Source organism: Malaclemys terrapin, chromosome 7, assembly GCF_027887155.1.
Source record: "Malaclemys terrapin pileata isolate rMalTer1 chromosome 7, rMalTer1.hap1, whole genome shotgun sequence".
NCBI classification, from domain to species: Eukaryota; Metazoa; Chordata; order Testudines; family Emydidae; genus Malaclemys; species Malaclemys terrapin.
Genome location: NC_071511.1, coordinates 22,036,359 through 22,054,790, shown reverse-complemented (window position 1 = coordinate 22,054,790; position 18,432 = coordinate 22,036,359). Strand labels below are relative to the sequence as shown.

Here is an 18,432-nt window from a genome sequence, read left to right as displayed (position 1 = left end):
TTAAGCACCCAGCATCACAAGTCACTTCTGAACAGTTAGGCCAGAGCTCCCGCCATTGCCTGTGGGGAAGGTTCCATGCCCTGCCAGGGGTAAGAGGTGTAACTAGGACTGCATGTGGTGGTGTGGTACCAGGGTGTGTGAAGCTGCAAAACCTATGGTGTGACCATTGACTTCAGTGGAGTCAGGATTTCACCCATGCTGTGTTATAGGCCTTCCAGACGGGACTCAGAGTTCATGCAACTTGTTTATCTCTGGATGGTGGCCAGAGGTCCAGCAATGCCGGCATGTGGCTTCCTGCAGCGGCCCAAGTCCATGTGGCCATTTGCACAATGTCACTAGAGCTGGGGTCAATGGGAATTTCCTTCCTGACCCCCTGTGGTGATGCGCTAATGCCCTGAAGACAGCAGTTGAATCCCCCTTCCGATTCAGACCTGCGTGGCTGCCGGCCTTGTTGTCCCGTGTTGCTAGCTGCCTAGCCTGGTGCGGAGAGCCAGTGAGTAATGAGGGTTTCTCTATCCCCGGGGGTGTCTGTGTTAGACTGAGCTCTGTGCTTTCTGTCACCATCTGCTAAATTGGAAGAAAAGGGCTCCCTTAAAAAGCCATGTGTTATGAGCGCTCTATTAAAAACTGCCACTTGCCTAGAACCGTTTCCCTTCGGCCCTTCCATCGCTTCCCCTTTGCAGCTCGGTTTTGTCAGAGGCAGCACTAACCTTTCCCATGCTGGAAACTTTAGACTGAGTTGCCAAAGGCAAGGAAATGTCTAGTGGTTAGAGCAGTGACCCTTTGTGGTGTGTGCGCTTCTGGGGCTCTGCAAGCCCTAACGGGTGCTTTGGGATGCTCCAGACGCCCAGAGGCTGGTGACCGATTTACTGTGATTGAACTGCACCTGTTCACCTCGTCCAGCGTCTAACACTTATGCACCTGAATACTGTGAGGGAGGGGTGCAGAGAAGAGGCAGCGCCTAGCTGTGATGAATTTCTGGGCTCAGCCAGAGTCTGTGGTTCTCTCTAGCTCCCAGGTGGAGTAACACAGCCTGTGCTACTGTCACCACACAGACTCTCCCTAAGGCTACATTGGCACGACGTGTGATTCCCAGCTGGAGGAGACATACTCATGCTATCTCTCATCTGAGCTAGTGCACTACAAATAGTGTAGTTGTGGTACCGCCGGCAGCCGTGAGTGGTGGCACAGGCTGCATATGTACCCGCGGGGTTCAGGCAGGTTTGTACTCGGGGCAGCTAGCACGGTACTGCCACTGCCCCTGCCCATACTACTGTGGCCACTCTAGTATCTGTAGTGTGCAAGGTCAGATGAGAGCTAGCATGAGTATGTCTGCGTGAACTGGGAATCAGACCCCCCAGCTTGGTCCTGGCTTGCTGATACACTACAAGGAACAAGTACTTGTAAATACCTGAGAGAGGTGCTTTCGAGGTTGCTTTTAAAACGAGTGCGTTCCTGTTGGACTCAAACTGTCATAAACTCCTCCCCCCGCTATGAAATGGTGCTGATCAGCTTAAAAGCAGCACTGCATTGCATTCTGATGGTTTCCTTGGCTGTCTGCCCCCGGAAATCGACCTGCCGCTTGCGTTTCTGTCTGATGGACACGCAGCCCTCAATGTTAGGCACAGAGGTTAGCTTGCCATTCTGCGGTTTAGAGCCATCCTGTTCTGAAGGCAGGCTGAAAAAGCACTTGCTCTTGGAGGGGCCTCTCTGGATTGGAGGAGGAATTAGCAACACTGGGAAGTCAGGCCTCCCATTTGCCTTCCCCCAGCAATTAGCGGAGAGTGCTAGAAATAACGAGGCTTTCTGAGCACAATCTTCATCCTTGTTTTAGACGTGGTGTGTGTTGTCCCCCTTCCATCCAGACACCTGTTAGGTGCTTTCCCCTTTCTCTGCTGGGGTGTGGTACCAAGAAAGAAGCAATGGGCCTTCTTCAGGGGGATGGTTCAAATGTGTTTCTTACTGGGGAAAGCACTTGACAAAGTGACCTTGGGAACTTCTCTCCCGTCTGCCCATTAGTGGGGAGGCTGAGATCTGGCAGAACTCATATCACATCAGGGATCCCAGGCTCGGACTGGGCCCAGGCAGCAGGGGAGATTAAAGCTTGTACTCTCCCATTTATAAAAAGCAGCTAAGATTTCCCTCTTGTTTTCCTCTCTCCGGGTTTATGAAATTCCAGCTGGCTCAGAGACATTCACCCCCTCAGCAGAGGGCATCTTCCTATAGAACCCAATCAGTCCTCCGACTTGGGAGAAGGCCTAGATTCACCAGAACATTGCCCCCCCCAACGTCATTCACCCCCACCTCATTTCACAGGCTCTTTCCCGCAGCCACCCCTCCTCAGTTCTGAGATCTTTCCTCCTGCCCTCCTCTCACCAGAGATGCTTGCTTCCTATCCCCAGCCATACCTCACATATACCCCTTGGTTGGCCTTCACCCCCCCACATCAACTATGGGACCTGCCAATAGCCCGGCCAGTTAACTCCCCTACCCCGTCCAGTTCTGCTCCCATGCTTAGGATGAGCAGAAGTTTCCTCTCAGTGAGCCCCCTCCCCATAACCGTTGGGAGCCTTTCCTCTTCATCTCTTGCGGCTGGTGTCTCCTGAGTCTCCAGCACGGGGCGTATAGGCTGGTGCCCCTCTGGAGTAGCTGTGAGTTGATTCCACCCCGTGGGTGGCTCACGTGCAGAGTTAGATGGATCCGACCGTGAGTGCCAGTGCAGCCTAGGCGCCCTCATTGGTATTTTTCACTTCCCTCTCGCTGCGTCGTTTCCACCCTGACTCCTGTCACTGCAGCCGCTCCGGGCTGACGAGCGTCTGCTCGGCATTGAATAGGTCAAGCTCCCAGCGACGAACCATTCATTTTTCTTTTCCCCCTCTTTTGTCATTTCTGGGAGCCTGGGCCCTCCAGGAAGGAAGCGGAGAACTGGGCAATTACTCATCCAGAGCCCAGCCATCAGCAGCACAATTACTCTTGTGCAACGGCCGCTTACGTGTGAGGGAGCGACTTTATTTATGATAGGCCAGATCCTACATGCCTTACTCGTGCAAGTGGCCTATGGAAGTCAATGGACCTGATCCTGCTGCTCCCACAGAAGTCAATGGGGCTGCTTCCATGAGCAAGGCAAGATGGACGTCCCGGGTCTTGTATACTTCATAATATCTCGGATACGTGATCTGGAGTCAGTGAGGCCCAATAAACACAGAGCCCAACGATGCTGTTTTCCATAGCAGCTGCACTTCACGGCTCACATTTTCGGCCAACTCCAAAATCGCACCTGCAAACTGTACGGTCAGCGCTCACAGCCCTTTAGCCGCATAACTCCCTGTTCTGCATGCACACATTAGCTGTGTCTGCATGTGCAAACCTCGGCAGGCAGAAGTTTGGAGTTACGTTTGGAGATATGATCCTAAAAGCATCTGGAAATATCCTCAGGCTCTTGTTTTGTGGGATATAGGCCCTTCCCAGAGGCCCAAGCTTGAGAACAGGCACCGTGTGTAACTTCCAGCATGGGTGAGAGCTGGCCCTGGCCAAACATTGGGGCTAGACTCAGGCAGGACCTGAGCCTGGTGTGAGGCTTGGAACAGCTCAGTTGAGGTCACTGTCACTTGGGGTAGCCTCTGCAGATCCTGGCAGGGGTGGTGAACTCTCTGCCAGGATGCCCCTCCCAGCTGGGACCAGCAAGTCCTGCCCTCTACCTACAAAGCCTGTTCCCTGGAGGTTTTCAAATGAGAGCGGTTCAGACACAGATCCTGATGAGCCCCGCGAGAGTGTAGAGGTTGCTGCCGTCCTCCTTGGTGCTGGGCCATCGCCTGTGGGTCAAATTAAGAACAGAGACTCAACCTGACCCTGAATTTCTAGCCTTTTGTGGGTGTGTGTCTAACCCTCCGAGTTATTTTAAGCAGGGCTTGGTCTGGCTGAATTTCAGCTTGTCTGAGTGTGGCCAGTGAGGTAATGGAAATCTCCTGCCCCCAGTCAGAGGGTTAACCCTTTCCTTGCTGGTTTTCCTCTTGTACCTGCTGTGCTGTCATTGCCCAGTAAGCTCTCCTTGTAATCAGGGGCGCACTGCGAGGCGCCTGCTGCATGAGGCAGCCCAATGGGTGTATTCTACCTGTGCCAGTCTGGCACACTCAGCAGAGGAGCAGCGCATTCCCCTGGAGGCTTCTGGGCACTGGCAGCACAGAAGATGCGGTCTACATGGGGCGTGTATGGAAAGCTGGGCAGCACAGCAGGTGCTTGCTGGTTCATGAGAGCAGGCCAGGAGGGATTGCGGGTTGGTAGGAGCGATTGCTCATTACATGTGTCCTTCTGTTTGTCCAGGCTGTGCCTGGGAACAGCCAGCACCCTCCTGCTTTCCTGCTGCCAGTAAGAATTAAGCCCCTGAGGCCATTGATGGGCTTGAAATCCCTGGGCTTTGCTCTTTGACCCCCCTGGGCTTTCCCTAGGAGTGCGGTGGGAGGGAAGGCCGTGATGATGGGGGAAGAGCAGGAGCTCCCATCTCCTGCCCCACTTTCCCACTCATAGCGGTGGCTGGGGAATGTGATCGGCCCTTTGGACTGAATGATCTTTTAGTAAAAGGCTTCTCTGCGGAGACAGGGTCCTGTGTGTCTGCTGGAGGGGAGTTTGACGTAGAATTGGGGAGGACCATGAAAGACTTGTGCTCTGAAGGCTGCAATGATCTGTGGAGAGCTCCTGCGCTGAATGCAGTCAGCTCTTCCCCCATACCCAGGAGCAGGTGCTGCTCTGAGCTGTGGAGACCCAGTCGGGCTTTGGGGCATCCCGGAAGCATTGGAAAGACTCGCAGCTCCTCTGCCTTCCCCCAGAAAGGATCAAAGCTCCTGGGTGGAGGATGGCCTCCTTTGGGAGCCTGGCAGGGCTTCCTTCAGCCAGCTTGGGGAGGGATAGCTCAGTGGTTTGAGCATTGGCCTGCTAAACCCAGGGTTGTGAGTTCAATCCTTGAGGGGGCCATTTAGGGAACTGGGGTAAAAATCTGTCTGGGGACTGGTCCTGCTTTGAGCAGGGGGTTGGACTAGATGACCTCCTGAGGTCCCTTCCAACCCTGATATTCTATGACTCTAGGGGGTAGTAGGAAGCGACTCTCCAATGCTACCAACCCACAGAGCAAGGGGCTGGGCTGGCAATGAGTTCAGGGTCTTCCCTTCTCCTCCAGACCTTATGGCAGTGTGCAGAGCCCTAACCACTGGACCCCCAGCCTGGCCTCTGCAGCACTGACAGCCCTGGGAAGTAAGAGACCAGGAATGGAACCAGATGGTGCACCCGGCCCCCAGCTGCCGACTGCACCAGCCACCCACACCCGCAGGACAAGCCACCCCCTTCCCCCATGTGTCCAAACCACCTTACCCTCTGTTATGTGATGCTCCTGTTAACCCAAGACCACCTCTCCTCAGGCCATTGATGTGCTCTCCAGCTGACCCCCATCAGCTGCTAAAACACTCTCCACCTGCGAACCTCCCAACTCAACCCCTTTCCCAGCCTCCCAGGCCTACCCCTTCTCACTGGCTTGAGCTGGATTCCCAAGACTCCTTCATGCACTAATGCACCCACAATTCAGTTAGGGGGCAGCCCAGGTCCCAACTCAGAGCCAGCTAGGCCCAGAGTTGCTCTAAAGCAGGCCAGCAGACAGGGATCAAAGCAGAGGGAAGGGCTAATTATATTGAAAGCAGGGACCAACCCTGGGGGAAGAGGGGGAGGTTTGGTCAACCTGGTGGCTGTTCCAATCCTTCTAAAGGAAGATGAGGGCCCCCCCACCAGTTTTAGGAGGGCAGATGGTGGGCCTTTACTGAGGGGGAATGTAAGCTGAGTTGGCACAAATTCCCAGAGGAATTTGGGGTGGGCTGGGTGGGGGCTTCAGCAAAGTCCTCCAGTGCATTTCCCCCAATGAGAGCAGTGGCTGCCAGATTCCCAGCTGCCCCAGTGTGCTGGGAGCTGAGGACCTGGCATGGCTTTAATCTGGTTCCTTACAGTGTACTGTCATGCTAGCATGGGTAGGCGGGCATGGGCCTGTTAGAAGCACTTCCTGGGGATGCGGGGTAGAACTGTGCATATACCACAGCCATTCCCCTGCCAGTGAGAGCTGGACTCATCCGGTGAAGGAATCAGCTGGGAGAGAAGCAGTCCATAGAGGGAGAGGCAGAGAGAAGTGGGGAGGTGGGGTGGGGAGAGACATAGCCAGAGATGGAGGTGGCGGAAAGCAAAGAGAGAGACACACACCCAAACATGGAGGGAAGGGAGACAGAAAACGATAGAGATGGGCGGGGGGATAGACTGATGGAGGGCGAGGAGAGAGTGTGAGAGCTGAGGGACAGGGAGAAGCAGCCAGATGGAAGGGAAGAGAGAGGGTCAGAATGGCCCAGAGATGGCAAGATACAGATGGAGAGGAGCGAGGCCCGGCGTAGGAGGCAGGGCGGGGGTGCAGCCAGGCAGCTGGAACAGGTTCTGCCTCGTAGCCAATTGCTGCACCCCCTGACCCCCAGGCACTGCCCCTAGAGTTTGGGAGGTTCCAGCCAGGGTTGCCATCCACTCTCGTCTCAGTGGCCGGGTCCCATCTGGACCATGTGGAGGAATATCTGTGGGGTGCTGCAACTCCATGACTGGAGCTGTTTGAGAAACAGGGGCTGGGGAGTTCTGTGGAAAATTATGAATTTTCATTGAAAAAGTGAAAATTTAACATTTTAGCATTTGTTTGTTTTTAATTAAAGGTCTCCAGTTTTTGAGGGCAGCAGACATGGCCACCGAGTATTTTGGTTAGTTGAAAACCCTTGGAGAAAAATGGAAAATTTTCGACCAATCTAACTTTCCACGTGCCCTGCTCCTAGGTAGTGGAGTCTGGAAGGGGGAGCTGGAGGGGAATGCGGTGTAGGCCTTCGAGCTGGGTGGAGAGCTTTTTGGGCTGTATGGAGTCTTCCTGCCCAGCATGGCAGGAGTTAACTGACTGCACGGGAAGTTTCATCAGTCCTTTGAATTGATGCTTGAAAGTTGCTGAGGAAGGAATTGTTAAAATCCCCTGGCCACCACACAAGGGGAGGGCTGGGTAGAGTCACAGCCAGTCCCCCCCGAGGAAACCTCATCACGCGCTTTGGCCTGGAGTGACAGGGCCTGCGGCTCACTGGAAAGGGCTCCCAGCACCAGGTGTTTCCTGTTTTGGAGCAGGGTGAGATTTTTTGCTGGATGAGACAAATCTCCCGGCAGATGCAGAATATGTGACGTAGCTGGTGGATTCGGCTCCTTCAGCAAAATGGGAGAGAGAGAGAGAGAGAGAGTGTGTGTTTGAGAGCATTAACTGTGTGTGTGTGTGTGTGTGTGTGTAAGAGAGAGCGAGTGCACACATGTGCACGTAAGGAAGAATTAGTTCATGTTAGAGAGCGTGAGCATTATCTCTGTTTGTGTGCACTGTGGGGCCCATTCTCTGTTGCACCCAGGCATGCCTGAGCAAGGTGGGGTAACAGAACAGCTAGCAGGGTAGGGAGCTATAGCAATCGGCTCTCACAGTTACTCAACAGAGGCTTCAGGGAGCACAAGCCAATTGTTTAAGGGTCAGTCAGAGAATTGCTGGTGGAGGTGGGAGAGGGTCTTCAGGAGGGCGCTAGGTCTAAGGGCAGTGGGCTTGTCGACCATCTCAGGGAGAGCAGAGCATTCCATGCCTAGGGAGAAGTTGCACTGGTGGCTGTTGGAGAAGCAGACATAGGCAGTCCAGGCTGACTTGGGGGAGATGGGAGCAGGGTGGGTGAGCAGTTACCCAGGGCCTTGAAGGCAAGGAAATGGAGGGGTTTCGGGTCTTGTTTAAGAGGAGAAGCGAAGCCCCTGAGGGTGTGTGGATTCCCGGCCAGGGAGGCTGTGCCACCCACCATACCTCCCTGAACTGCAGGAGGATTGTACAGAGCGCTAAAACCCCATCAGAAGCTCACATCCCATCCTGAGCAAATGGCTGATGGGAGCCAGCACCAGTCAGGAGGTTGTGGGGTTTCAGATCCGGCTGCTGCTCTCTGAATCCTGATTCCATCCTGTGATCCAGTGCTGGCATATTTCAGAGTGCTCCTGAGCGAATGTATGGAGCTGGGCATCCCCTGGAGGTTCCGGCCGGAGGGACAGGTATATCCAGAGTGGGGGCATTGCCATGGCATCGGGATTATTGGCAGAGCCGAGATGTTATTGCAAGTCCCCGACCCAGGGCCAGGTGTCTGTCTCCTGGTGGCCTGGAGAGGATCTACAGCATTGTAAGTAAAATATGACGCGTCTGGGCTCTAAACCAGAGCCCTAAATGAGCCCCTCCACTGTCATCGGGGAGCGAGATCTAGAGCATGGATCTCTGCAAGTCAGTACTCCTGGATTCTATCATTGCACAAGTCACTTTCCTTCTCTACACCTCATTTCCCCACCTGCAAAAGGGAGATGATCAGACCTGTTAGTGGCAACCAGGATCAGGCTGTGCAATCACCTCCCAAGAGAGGCGATAGGAGCCCCGTTGCTTGGGGCTCTGGAAAGCAGGTGGGACAGTGCCCTAGGAAATGTGCTGCAGGGCCCAAGCCTGCACTGACCTCAGGGAGATGGAGCACATGACAAGTTGGTCTGGTTCTTCTCAAATGGTGCTGGTTCTCTGCTGACCTGGGGGTGCAGGGGTTTGTGGTGGTTAAGGATGTCTGTAAAGTGTTTCTCGGTGCTCAGGTGAGATGTGCAGTGGCAGTGGTGCTGGGAATAGCTTTCCTCAGTGGAATGGCACCTCAGTCATTGCTATTCCTGCCTCTGGTTCCAGCCCCACTTATTGGAATTAGCATCACGGTGTCAGGTGAGAGCTGTGAAGGCTGCAGCTGGGGAATAGGCCGACCCGCCCTGCTCCCATCAGGGCGGCCGGGAGAAGCTGCTGCAGATCTCCGAACAAAGTGCAGTTTCTGTTCTTGGACCGGTATTCGTTTCAAAACATGTTATTCTCTCTCCCCTATTTAAAGCCAGTGCCGCTAAGAGTAGCTGTCCCCCGCCGGGCCCTGCAAGGCTGGCCTGGGGATTGCATCAGGCTATTGTTGCCGAAGCGAGGCCCTTCGGGAATACCGAGCTGTTGTTCTGCCCAGACCCGTTTATTTTTGCTCTCTGCCCGCTCTCCTGTGCTTTGCAGACAGGCCTGGGGGATCCCCAGAGAGCAGCCTGAGTGTTGAAACTGAATGCTGCGAAAAGTTCACTTTTGCATTAGTGCGACCCCAGACCGCTTCTCCTTGGAGCTGCTGCAGAAGACTGGCAAGATGAGGCTCTGGCTCAAGTGCTAGTTGCTGTTCCTCCGAGCTCCCAGTTTGCTCAGCTATAAGTTCAGCTTCCGGTGCAGCTCTGAGCCATCCATCGTGCATGACACCCTCCTTTCTGGGACTGGGTTGATCTGCTGAGTGGATGTTGCCACCAATCAGTGGAGCCCCCCACTAGTGTTGCTGATCTCCATGGGGTCTGCACGTGGCTGCTCTGCCAGGCAGAGCTGGTGGGCACTCTGTTAAGTCCCTCTTGGCTGGAAGTGGCTTTATGCAGATCCCACAACTGAATGCTCTGCTTCTCCTTTGCAAGGGCTGCGCTGGATTTCTAGGTCAGACCTGCTGGGAGAGCTGCTCTGGCTCTGTTGGCTCTGTTGTTTATTTGTAGGGCCTCATGGGCCAGCTGGGCTTTCTGCAGCTTAGGATTCATGGGGAATGTTCAAGGCAGGATTTTCCTTCTCCTGGAATATCAGGGCTCTGTTCTTGGCAAGCTACAGAGCTTCACTCGGGCTGTCACAGATGGGTTAGTGTCGGGCCCACAAGTTGTAGCATGCTCAACTCTCCATCCTCATGGGTTATGGTACTTATTTTAGACTTGATTCTTGCTTGGAGTTCAGCAAGATTGCCCAGGGCTGAAATAGGGGGCCTGTAAGTCAGGAGGGAGGTGCAGTGGCAGAGCTGTGTGGGGCCCAAGACTGGAATAGTCAGGGGGGCTGTGGGTCAGGAGGGAGATGCACTGGCAAGGCGGTGAGGGTGGGGGTAACTTTGCCTGGCTGCCTGGATGCTGTGTGCCTGGCTCCAGCCAGTGTTTAGTCTCAGTTTCCCTTCTCCGTTTTCTAAATAGACCTGCAGCCTTCAGTGAAGAGCAGCTTCTTTCCCGGGGCCTACAGGCTGGCCTGGGGCTCACTTGTCCTTTGCTGGCTCTAGTTGCCCATGCCCAGCTGGAATGCTCCACGGGAAGCCCAGCATTAGCGGGTAGGGCGGGGGCTCAGTGCGAGCTGGTTTGTCGTCTGTTCTCCTCCAGGCTGCTAGCCTGAGTTGGCTGGGCCCAGCAGTGTCTGTGGGAGAGACAACACGTGGACCTGGCGCTGCCCTAGAGAGAGGGTTGCACAGGAGTGAGAACAGGTGCCCGGCAGGCTCACAAGTGTGAGGAGGGTGGGATCTGTACAGCGTGTGACAGAGCTGAGTGGTGCATGGCAGTGACTGCGTGCTGGGTAACGTGGCCTGGTACCGCTGAGCAGTGCCCCCTCTGGCTGAGTGGGGGGTGTCCTTGATGGTCTCTAAAACCGGTCTCCTCTTTTTCTTGGTTGGACAGGTCGTGGACAGGCGCTGGGGGTGTGGGAGGAAAGCGGGTGAGGGGGAAGCCTGTCCCTCTTGCAAAATTTGCTGCAGAATCCGCCCCTTGCCACAGAAACGTGTTCCAGAAACCCAGCTTTCCTAACCCTCAGTGGTGGTTCAAAATCTTTCCAAATGTGAACTTAGGGAAACTGATGCAGTGATAGCTGAAACAGTAGCTCTGAGAAGGGTAACCCGAGAAAGTGCACCTCAGTGTGTTAACTCTGAAACCTAATGATGAAAACGAACATGTCAAAGCCTACTTCACTGCTGATCGTTTTACCAGAAACATGCAGCTAACAAGCTCATCCCACAACCCCAGCCTGCCTCCCACAGTCTCCCTGCCGGCCCAACAGTCTGTAACACAGTTGGGCCTTATTTTTGCACAGCTGTATCCTACTGCTCATTAAAAATGGCAAATGTTGGGGCCGTGGGAAACGGATTCAACATTGGACAGAGTGACATGAGGACATTGACATTGTCCCATTTCTGTGTTAGCCCAAAGCTGCCGCCGAATTCCCAGCCTGCCGCACTGGGCTGCAGTGGAAACCAGGGGGCCGTGCTGCAGAAGGTAGGTCCTGCATGCTGCCGAGTATGCAAAGCCTTGGTCAAAGCAGCCATGAATTCCTGCACTCACAACCATCTCTCATGGTATTTTCCTGGCCCATCAGAATGGGTGTTTTCTCAGTAGAGTCTGGAGTATCTCGATGCTGGCGGTGACCAGCATTCCCAGGTCGGGGGGTTACTGTGCCTTGTCTCACTAGTTCATGGCCTGCTGTTTGTTCCTCCTGCAGGACTGCCCACAGATTCTGCCCTCCACCCAGATCTACATCCCTGTGGGCGTGGTGAAGCCCATCACTCTGACAGCCAAGAACCTGCCACAGCCGCAGTCCGGCCAGCGCAACTACGAATGCATCTTCCACATCCCCGGCAGCGCCACCCGCGTCACAGCTCTGCGCTTCAACAGCACCAGCATCCAGTGCCAGAACACCTCGGTGAGTCCACGCTCCTGCCCCGCCGGGCCTGGGCTGCTCTTCCATCGCAGGGTGTGTGTGAACACCATTCCTGCCTGCAGAGTGTCTGTGACACCTCCCCTGGCACTTCTCCAGACAGAATGTGTTTCGCTTCCAGGTCGTTCCTCTCCGCCTGCCCCACAAACTCCACGGATTAAAGGTCACCCCAGCTGCCTTGCTTGTTCCCTGGCTGGTTTTTGTCTCTTTCATGCTTGATCGGCAGGTGGAAAATGTAGGTTCATGGTGCCCATGGGGCCTTGGGAGAGATTCTCCAGCTCCTCGCGCTCTGTCTCTCTCCCCCCCTCTCCCCCTCAGTCTCTGTCTTTTCCTTTCCCTGTCTCTTTCCCCTCCCAGCTGCAAGGAGAGATTGCTTGGTGGAATTGTTCCATGTAGAACCAACACCCCTCCCTCTTCTGCTGTGGAGCCAAACCGACCCCAGGGGGGACCCTCCCATGCTTTATGAGAATTTCCAAGGAAATTTGCTTATGAAAGCCAAAGAAAGTAGCCTGGGCTGGAGCCAGCTGGGCTGGAGTTGGAGACTCTGCTCCTGCTTCCCTCCTTCCCTGTTCGCACTTGATTTCCCCTTACGCGGAATGATCCCACTTTACAAGTGGAATTGAGTTAATTCCTTATTGCAAGCAGCATTGCACTCACTCACACGCGCTCACACATGTCCAGTCACACTTTCCCAGCCTGTTTGGCTGCTGCCCATCAACCCTGGGCTTCCACACACAGCTCTGCCGATAGCTGTCAACCCTGACCTGCAGCCCCCGCTACTACTCCAGTCCTGAGCTCTTACACACCCCTCACTCCTGCCCTCCAGCCCCTCTGCTTTTCCATTCCTGAGCTCTCACACAGCACTCTGCCAATGCCCCTCAATGCTGAACCTCTTCCCCTGCTATTCCAGCTCCTCTTCCCCAGCTCTGACGATGCATTTCAGGCCCATCCCCTATTCTTCTGCCAGTGCACCCTCTGTCTAGACCTCCAGCAGTCCCAATATCCCCCACAAACGCCTCTGCCGATGCACCCCTCTTGGCTGGCCTGCTCTGCCCCTGGATGGGAGGAGGAGGAGAGTGGCTTTCACAGCCAGGCCACATTGTCCCTCCGGGAAGCTCTGTGTGCGGAGAGCCCGCTGATGCTGCGAACAGACAGATCTAAAGTATCAATCCTCCATTCACCTCTAAGGAATGCTGCTGCTACGGTTCCGCTGCTGACCTGCTGGGCTCTGTACCGACCTTTCCTCATCTGCATGAAAGGGGCCCCTCCTCCCTCGCTTTCTCATTTAATCCTTTCAAAATTTGTTTTCCGTCACTCGCACCATGAAAACTCGTTTGCAGCCCGATGTGAGCCGCGCTCCCTGCTCTCCCATCCTTCAGCTGCACAAGTGACATTTAGAAGTTATTGAAAAGCTGCTGTTTGCTTGAGACAGCCTTTCCTTCCTCTGCTCCCCCTCGCAGGTCTCACTGGGGGGTGTTAGGCTGGGCCTGGAGAACATCACAGTGTGTGTGTGTGTGTGTCTCTCTCTCTCTCTCTCTCGCTCTCTGTGCACTTGTGAGTTTGGGTTTGGGAAAGAGAGCTCGGCAAAGGGGATTCTTTGCCCATGATGTATGTAGTGTGTCTGGGGGAGAGGAGATGCTCTCCACCCAGATGGATCTGCTACTTAAACTATCAGCTATGTTCTGCCCCGGCTGGTTGGCAGCAGGACAGCTGCCCCCTTCCCTGGATGGGCCCGGGCTGGTGGGCAGCGGGGCAGCTATGCCTTTGCTGCTGACAGCCTGGGACCCGACCCAGCGGTATAAAATGTCTGAACCATTTCCTGGTAGAGAGGTGACTAGAGGCTGGTACCGAGGGGTCTGCAGGGAAACTCCTAGGAAGAAACTGTTCATGGGAGAAAACTCAGGCTAAGATCTACATTCTGTTGTCGTCTAACTTAACGGGAAAGGGGAGGGGACACTTACCCAGTGTACGTGTGCTGGACTGAGGCTGGGCTTGGAGCAGAGCCTGCTCACAGCTGTAAAATGGCTTGATGTCGCACACAGAGGTGTATGAGTTCAGGTGAGGGGCAGATGTGGGGTGGGAGGAAGCAGCATAGGGCAGCTGAACTTGTGAGATGCCACGGTCGTGTGTGTGTGAGAGAACTCCACACAGACATGGCTGTGAATGCGAGCTACAAATGGGCACTAGAGAGAGCCTTTTTCAGATTCTCAAAGGGTCACTGAGTCCTTCACATCACCGTTTCCGTCCTGGGGAACTCTCCCAAATTCCATCCTGTCCTCCACCTGTCTGCCACTGAGCCCTAAATGCTGCACACGCCTAGCAAGCCTTAAATCCCACCTCACAGACAGCTAGCGAGCCTTGACTCCTGCCCTCCATTCCCCATGGTGAGCCCTAAGTCCCGCGCCCGTCTCAGCCATTTCTCTCCTGGCAGCTTGGCAAGGTTCTGGGTCCAGGGAGGGCTGGGGAATGCTGTCCAGGTGAGGCTGAGATGCTTGAACTGTATCTGGGAGAAGAGAGGAAGCCAATGCAGAGCTGGAGCAACCTGGTCAGGCTCCACTTTGCCCTTCCCTCTGTGGGGCCGGTGCAGGGTTGTCCTCCACTAGGGCTTTGCCCTGTAGAGATAGTGAAGGCACATCAGGTCGCATCTTATCCATCCCCTTGACCTCATACTGGTGGGCTCAGTCTGTTTTCCAGGACTCCATGTAGCCCAGTTTTAAATGTCTGAAGAAAAACTGAATGAAGAAGTCCATGCTCTCTTGCGTGTGTGTGTGTCTGTGTCAGTCAGTCAGTCAGAGAGAGATCAGACTGCTCCCCCAGCGAGGAACGCCCGGGCTGGACTCTCAGTCCTGCATCGTGGATAGCTCTGCTGCTCCGTCTCCATCAGAGTCTTGTAAGAGATTCTTTGGAGGTCAGCGGAACGGCCATTTTCCCAGCAGGAGGCCAATTACACAAAATACCTGCTCAGCCATCTGGGGGCTGTTACGGCAACACACAGGCTCCTGTACAAGGCCTAATCGCATCCCAACTGCCAGTGCTCGCAAGCCTTGAAATGGGTTGATTAGGAGGCTGGGGGATTCTGCAGCCTGGCAGCGCAAGTGCTTTGGAGGAGCCATTTGTCAGCTGCGGAAGAGGGAGGAATGGGGTTTCCTAGTCACTGCAGGACAGCGAGGCTGCACAGAGGCTGAGTGTGCCAGCCACATCCATCGGCGGGTAGCCACCCAGCGCACCCGCGGGATGGCTCTTTGGGGAAAGACAGTGCAGATGCAGCTGGTGCATGGGGAAAGGTCATATAGCTCCTGCTCCTGCAATTGCTTATTCGCCGGCTTGGCTTTACTCATGCAAGTAGTCCTGTTAAGGTCAATAGGCTTACTCAGATGAGTAAAGCTACACACTTGCCTGAGTGTTGGTAGGATCAGGACTCACATCACAGAATCACAGAAGCCAGCATTTCCTTTGCTGATCTGCCCATTACCCAGCATCCTCGGGGTGTTTCCCAAGAGCTGCCAAGCACAGCTGGGTCCTTGCCCTTGTGCTCCCCAGGAGGTCAGAGCAGCTTTGTGTTCGCACCCCGCCTCAGCGCTCCAGTACCTGCCAGAGGTCTGGTGGGGTTTGCTCTCAACAGAGTGGGAAAGAAGGAAGCCAGGCAGAAAAGGTGAGAGAAGCACAGAGGTGGTGGGCGTCGGTGATCTCCCAGCCTTAAGGTGGGTATTCATCCATGAGCATTTATTGAGGAGCCACCCTGTCGCCATCTCCTTCCCTCCCCAGTTTATTCTGCACCTCTGCTCTCAATCCCACCTCCCTGCCCCTAGCCTCCCTCCTGCCAGCTCACTCCAGCCCTCCAGTCATGGGCTCTCCCCTCTTTTCACTCTTTTGACTTGTTCTTTCTCTCCTCCCCTGGAGACGCAGAATCAATTCGCTGGGGTCCAATCCGGTGAGGTGCTGAGTGGATCCTCGATCCTGCTGGCTTCAGTGGGAGTTAAGAGGGCTAAATCTTCTCTTAAACCGTCCCTGGTTTTGTAGCGTATGGGTTGGCTTAGCTCACTCTGAAGTGCTTTGGGATGCTGGGTACTGACGGGCACAATATAAAAATAAATGGCATGGTTGAATGGTAGCGGGAACACTGGCTTAATGGGTCTTGAAGGTTGTATCTGTTACACAGCCCGTGGGAGAAGCTTGTGTCTATAAAAATGCAAAGCCTGGGAGAGATGCTGCCGTGACTGGGGGCGAGTAGGTGGGGTTTTGGGGGATGGGGATGGGAATTACTGACACTCTGTGCTGATTTCTTTCCATTCCACTACTGCCTGCGAACAGGGACGATGGGAAATGCTTGGGGCAAAAGGTAACTTCTGTATTTTCAGAGCAGCTCTGTGCATTCCCTCAACGATGCATTAACTGCACTGCGCCTGGAGCTTTTATTTAAAGGAACATGAGGGCTCTTTAGTTTAGGCACCAACCAGCAGGTTTTGTTTGAAACACGAATGTATTTTAGAGTCATAGACTTTAAGGTCAGAAGGGACCAATATGATCATCTAGTATAACCTCTTGCACAATGCAGGCCACAGAATCTCACCCACGCACTCCCGCAACAAACCCCTAACCGATGTCTGAGCCATTGAAGTCCTCAAATCATGGTTTAAAGACTTCAAGGTGCAGAGAATCCTCCAGCAAGTGACCCATGCCCCACGCTGCAGAGGAAGGCGAAAAGCCCCCAGGGCCTCTGCCAACCTGCCCTGGAGGAAAATTCCTTCCCAACCCCAAATATGGCGATCAGCTAAACTCTGAGTATGTGGGAAGACTCACCAGCCAGACACCCAGGAAAGAATTCTCTGTAGTAACTCAGATCCCACCCCATCTAACATCCCATCACAAGTCATAGGGCATATTTACCGCGAATAGTCAAGGATCAATTAATTGCTAAAATTAAGCTATCCCATCATACCATCCCCTCCATAAACTTATCAAGATTAGTCTTGAAGCCAGATATGTCTTTTGCCCCCACTGCTCCCCTTAGAAGGCTGTTCCAGAACTTACAATGCTTAACTCTAGAACCATCCACTCTTATGAATTATTTGTGTTACAGTGGGGCTATTGTGCTAGGCGCTGTACAGACACCTGGTAAGAGGTAGTCCCTGCTCCCAAAGACCTGAAAGGCGGAACAGAGAAGAAACGATATGGGCACAGAGAGTGTGCAGGGACTTGCACAAGATCACACAGCAGCTTAGTGGCAGATGGGGGACAGAGAACCCAGGTTTCCTGTGTCCCAGTCCAATGCTTTATCCTTTGGACAGCACTGCATCTCCTGCTTGGAGTCCACATCTCCATAATTAAAAATTGCAAAGAGGTTGCCATTTGGCTAGTATGAAAACACAGGTTTGGCCTAGAAATGATCAGATGTGCCCTGATAACAAAGCAAAATGTCTGTGTGCAGGGTGTAGAACATTGGTCAAGTTGTCCTTGAGTTACAAATCATAGAGATTTTGGGGCTAGTCAAGTATCAGGGGGTAGCCGTGTTAGTCTGTATCTACAAAAACAACAAGGAGTCTGGTGGCACCTTAAAGACTAACAGATTTATTTGGGCGTAAGCTTTCGTGGGTAAAAACCTCACTTCTTCGGATGCACTTTCACTCTATGCATCCGAAGAAGTGAGGTTTTTACCCACGGAAGTTTATGCCCAAATAAATCTGTTAGTCTTTAAGGTGCCACCAGACTCTTTGTTGTTTTTGGGGCTAGTCAGAATTCCTTTGTAAATCCAATTTCATTCCCCTTCTAACTCTGCACAAGAGAAATCTTTCTCAAATGACAGGACCTGTCTTTACTTTCAGGGTACACTCAGTGCCTGTTTTAACATTTGAAGGCAGTGAGCCAGCCCGTTCTTTAGAGTGGGTGCTTAAAATTCACACTTCTTTGTAATTTTACTCCTCTATCCTTTTTCGGTCCATCTGGCTTGATGATAACACTTCACACTTTCCATGCAGTTAAGTATACTTAATGATGACCTGCAGTAGGGGGTGGAGGAGGGATTGAGTTCTTACCCTGGGTTGTTTCTTTGTGATGGATAAGGAAGGCTGGAAACTTTTCCTGTGTTTTTGTTTGTTTGTTTTAAATTTGACTTGTTTACAATGTTAGAAAGTTATCTTGTCTAACCAGAAGACACTCTAGTAACTGGAGAACTAGTGAAATGCTGAAATCACCAGAGACAGAAAGTTGTGTAATTGAGCCCTCTGATTCAGGAAGGTCCTTAAACATAGACTTAATTCCCATGATTTTTGCGGAACCCAAACATGGGGTTAAGTGCTTTTCTGATTAGGTTTTCTGATTAGGGATGCTTTCTTGAAAGGTGCCAGGGAGGCTGCATGAGGAAGGCATTTTTAATTGAGAGACGCTTTGTCTTGTGTTTAATTTTAGTAACACTTTTCTAACTCCAATGACTAGTTAACATTTTGAAGAAAAGACATCTTTGTTAAAGATTCAACACTCCATCCAGTAAGTTATGAAACCTGACAATATGCATTCTCTGAGACATCTATCCCGTCCTCCAGTAAAACCAAGGGACACCAGACATGACATTCCTGATATTTGTATGGGTAAAAAGCAAGCAGAAAAGACCCTACAACCCTCTGCCCTTGAGCTTTCTTTATACACCATAAAGAAACAAAAACAGGGCACAAGCTCAATTAAAAAAAAAAAGTTCTTTGCATGTCAACTTTAAATATAGTGCTTTGGTTAATTAAAATCCTTAAAGAGACAAACTTCAGCCTTATTATTAGGCATAGTGATGCATTGAAACTGAAATATGTATCCTTTGTGCAGTTTAAAACTCCTTAGCATGTAAAAGTGTG

General features: G+C 53.0%; 1 protein-coding gene across 3 annotated transcripts in view; it reads left to right on the top strand.

Annotated features, from left to right (window-relative positions):
* The window catches only part of PLXNA1 (plexin A1), a 324,181-nt gene that overhangs the window by 212,949 nt on the left and 92,800 nt on the right, over positions 1–18,432 (top strand). For all 3 annotated transcript variants that reach the window (XM_054034036.1, XM_054034037.1, XM_054034035.1), the window contains exon 10: positions 11,378–11,578. In XM_054034036.1, coding sequence (XP_053890011.1) covers positions 11,378–11,578 — 201 coding nt within the window. The remainder of the gene's footprint in view (positions 1–11,377; positions 11,579–18,432) is intronic.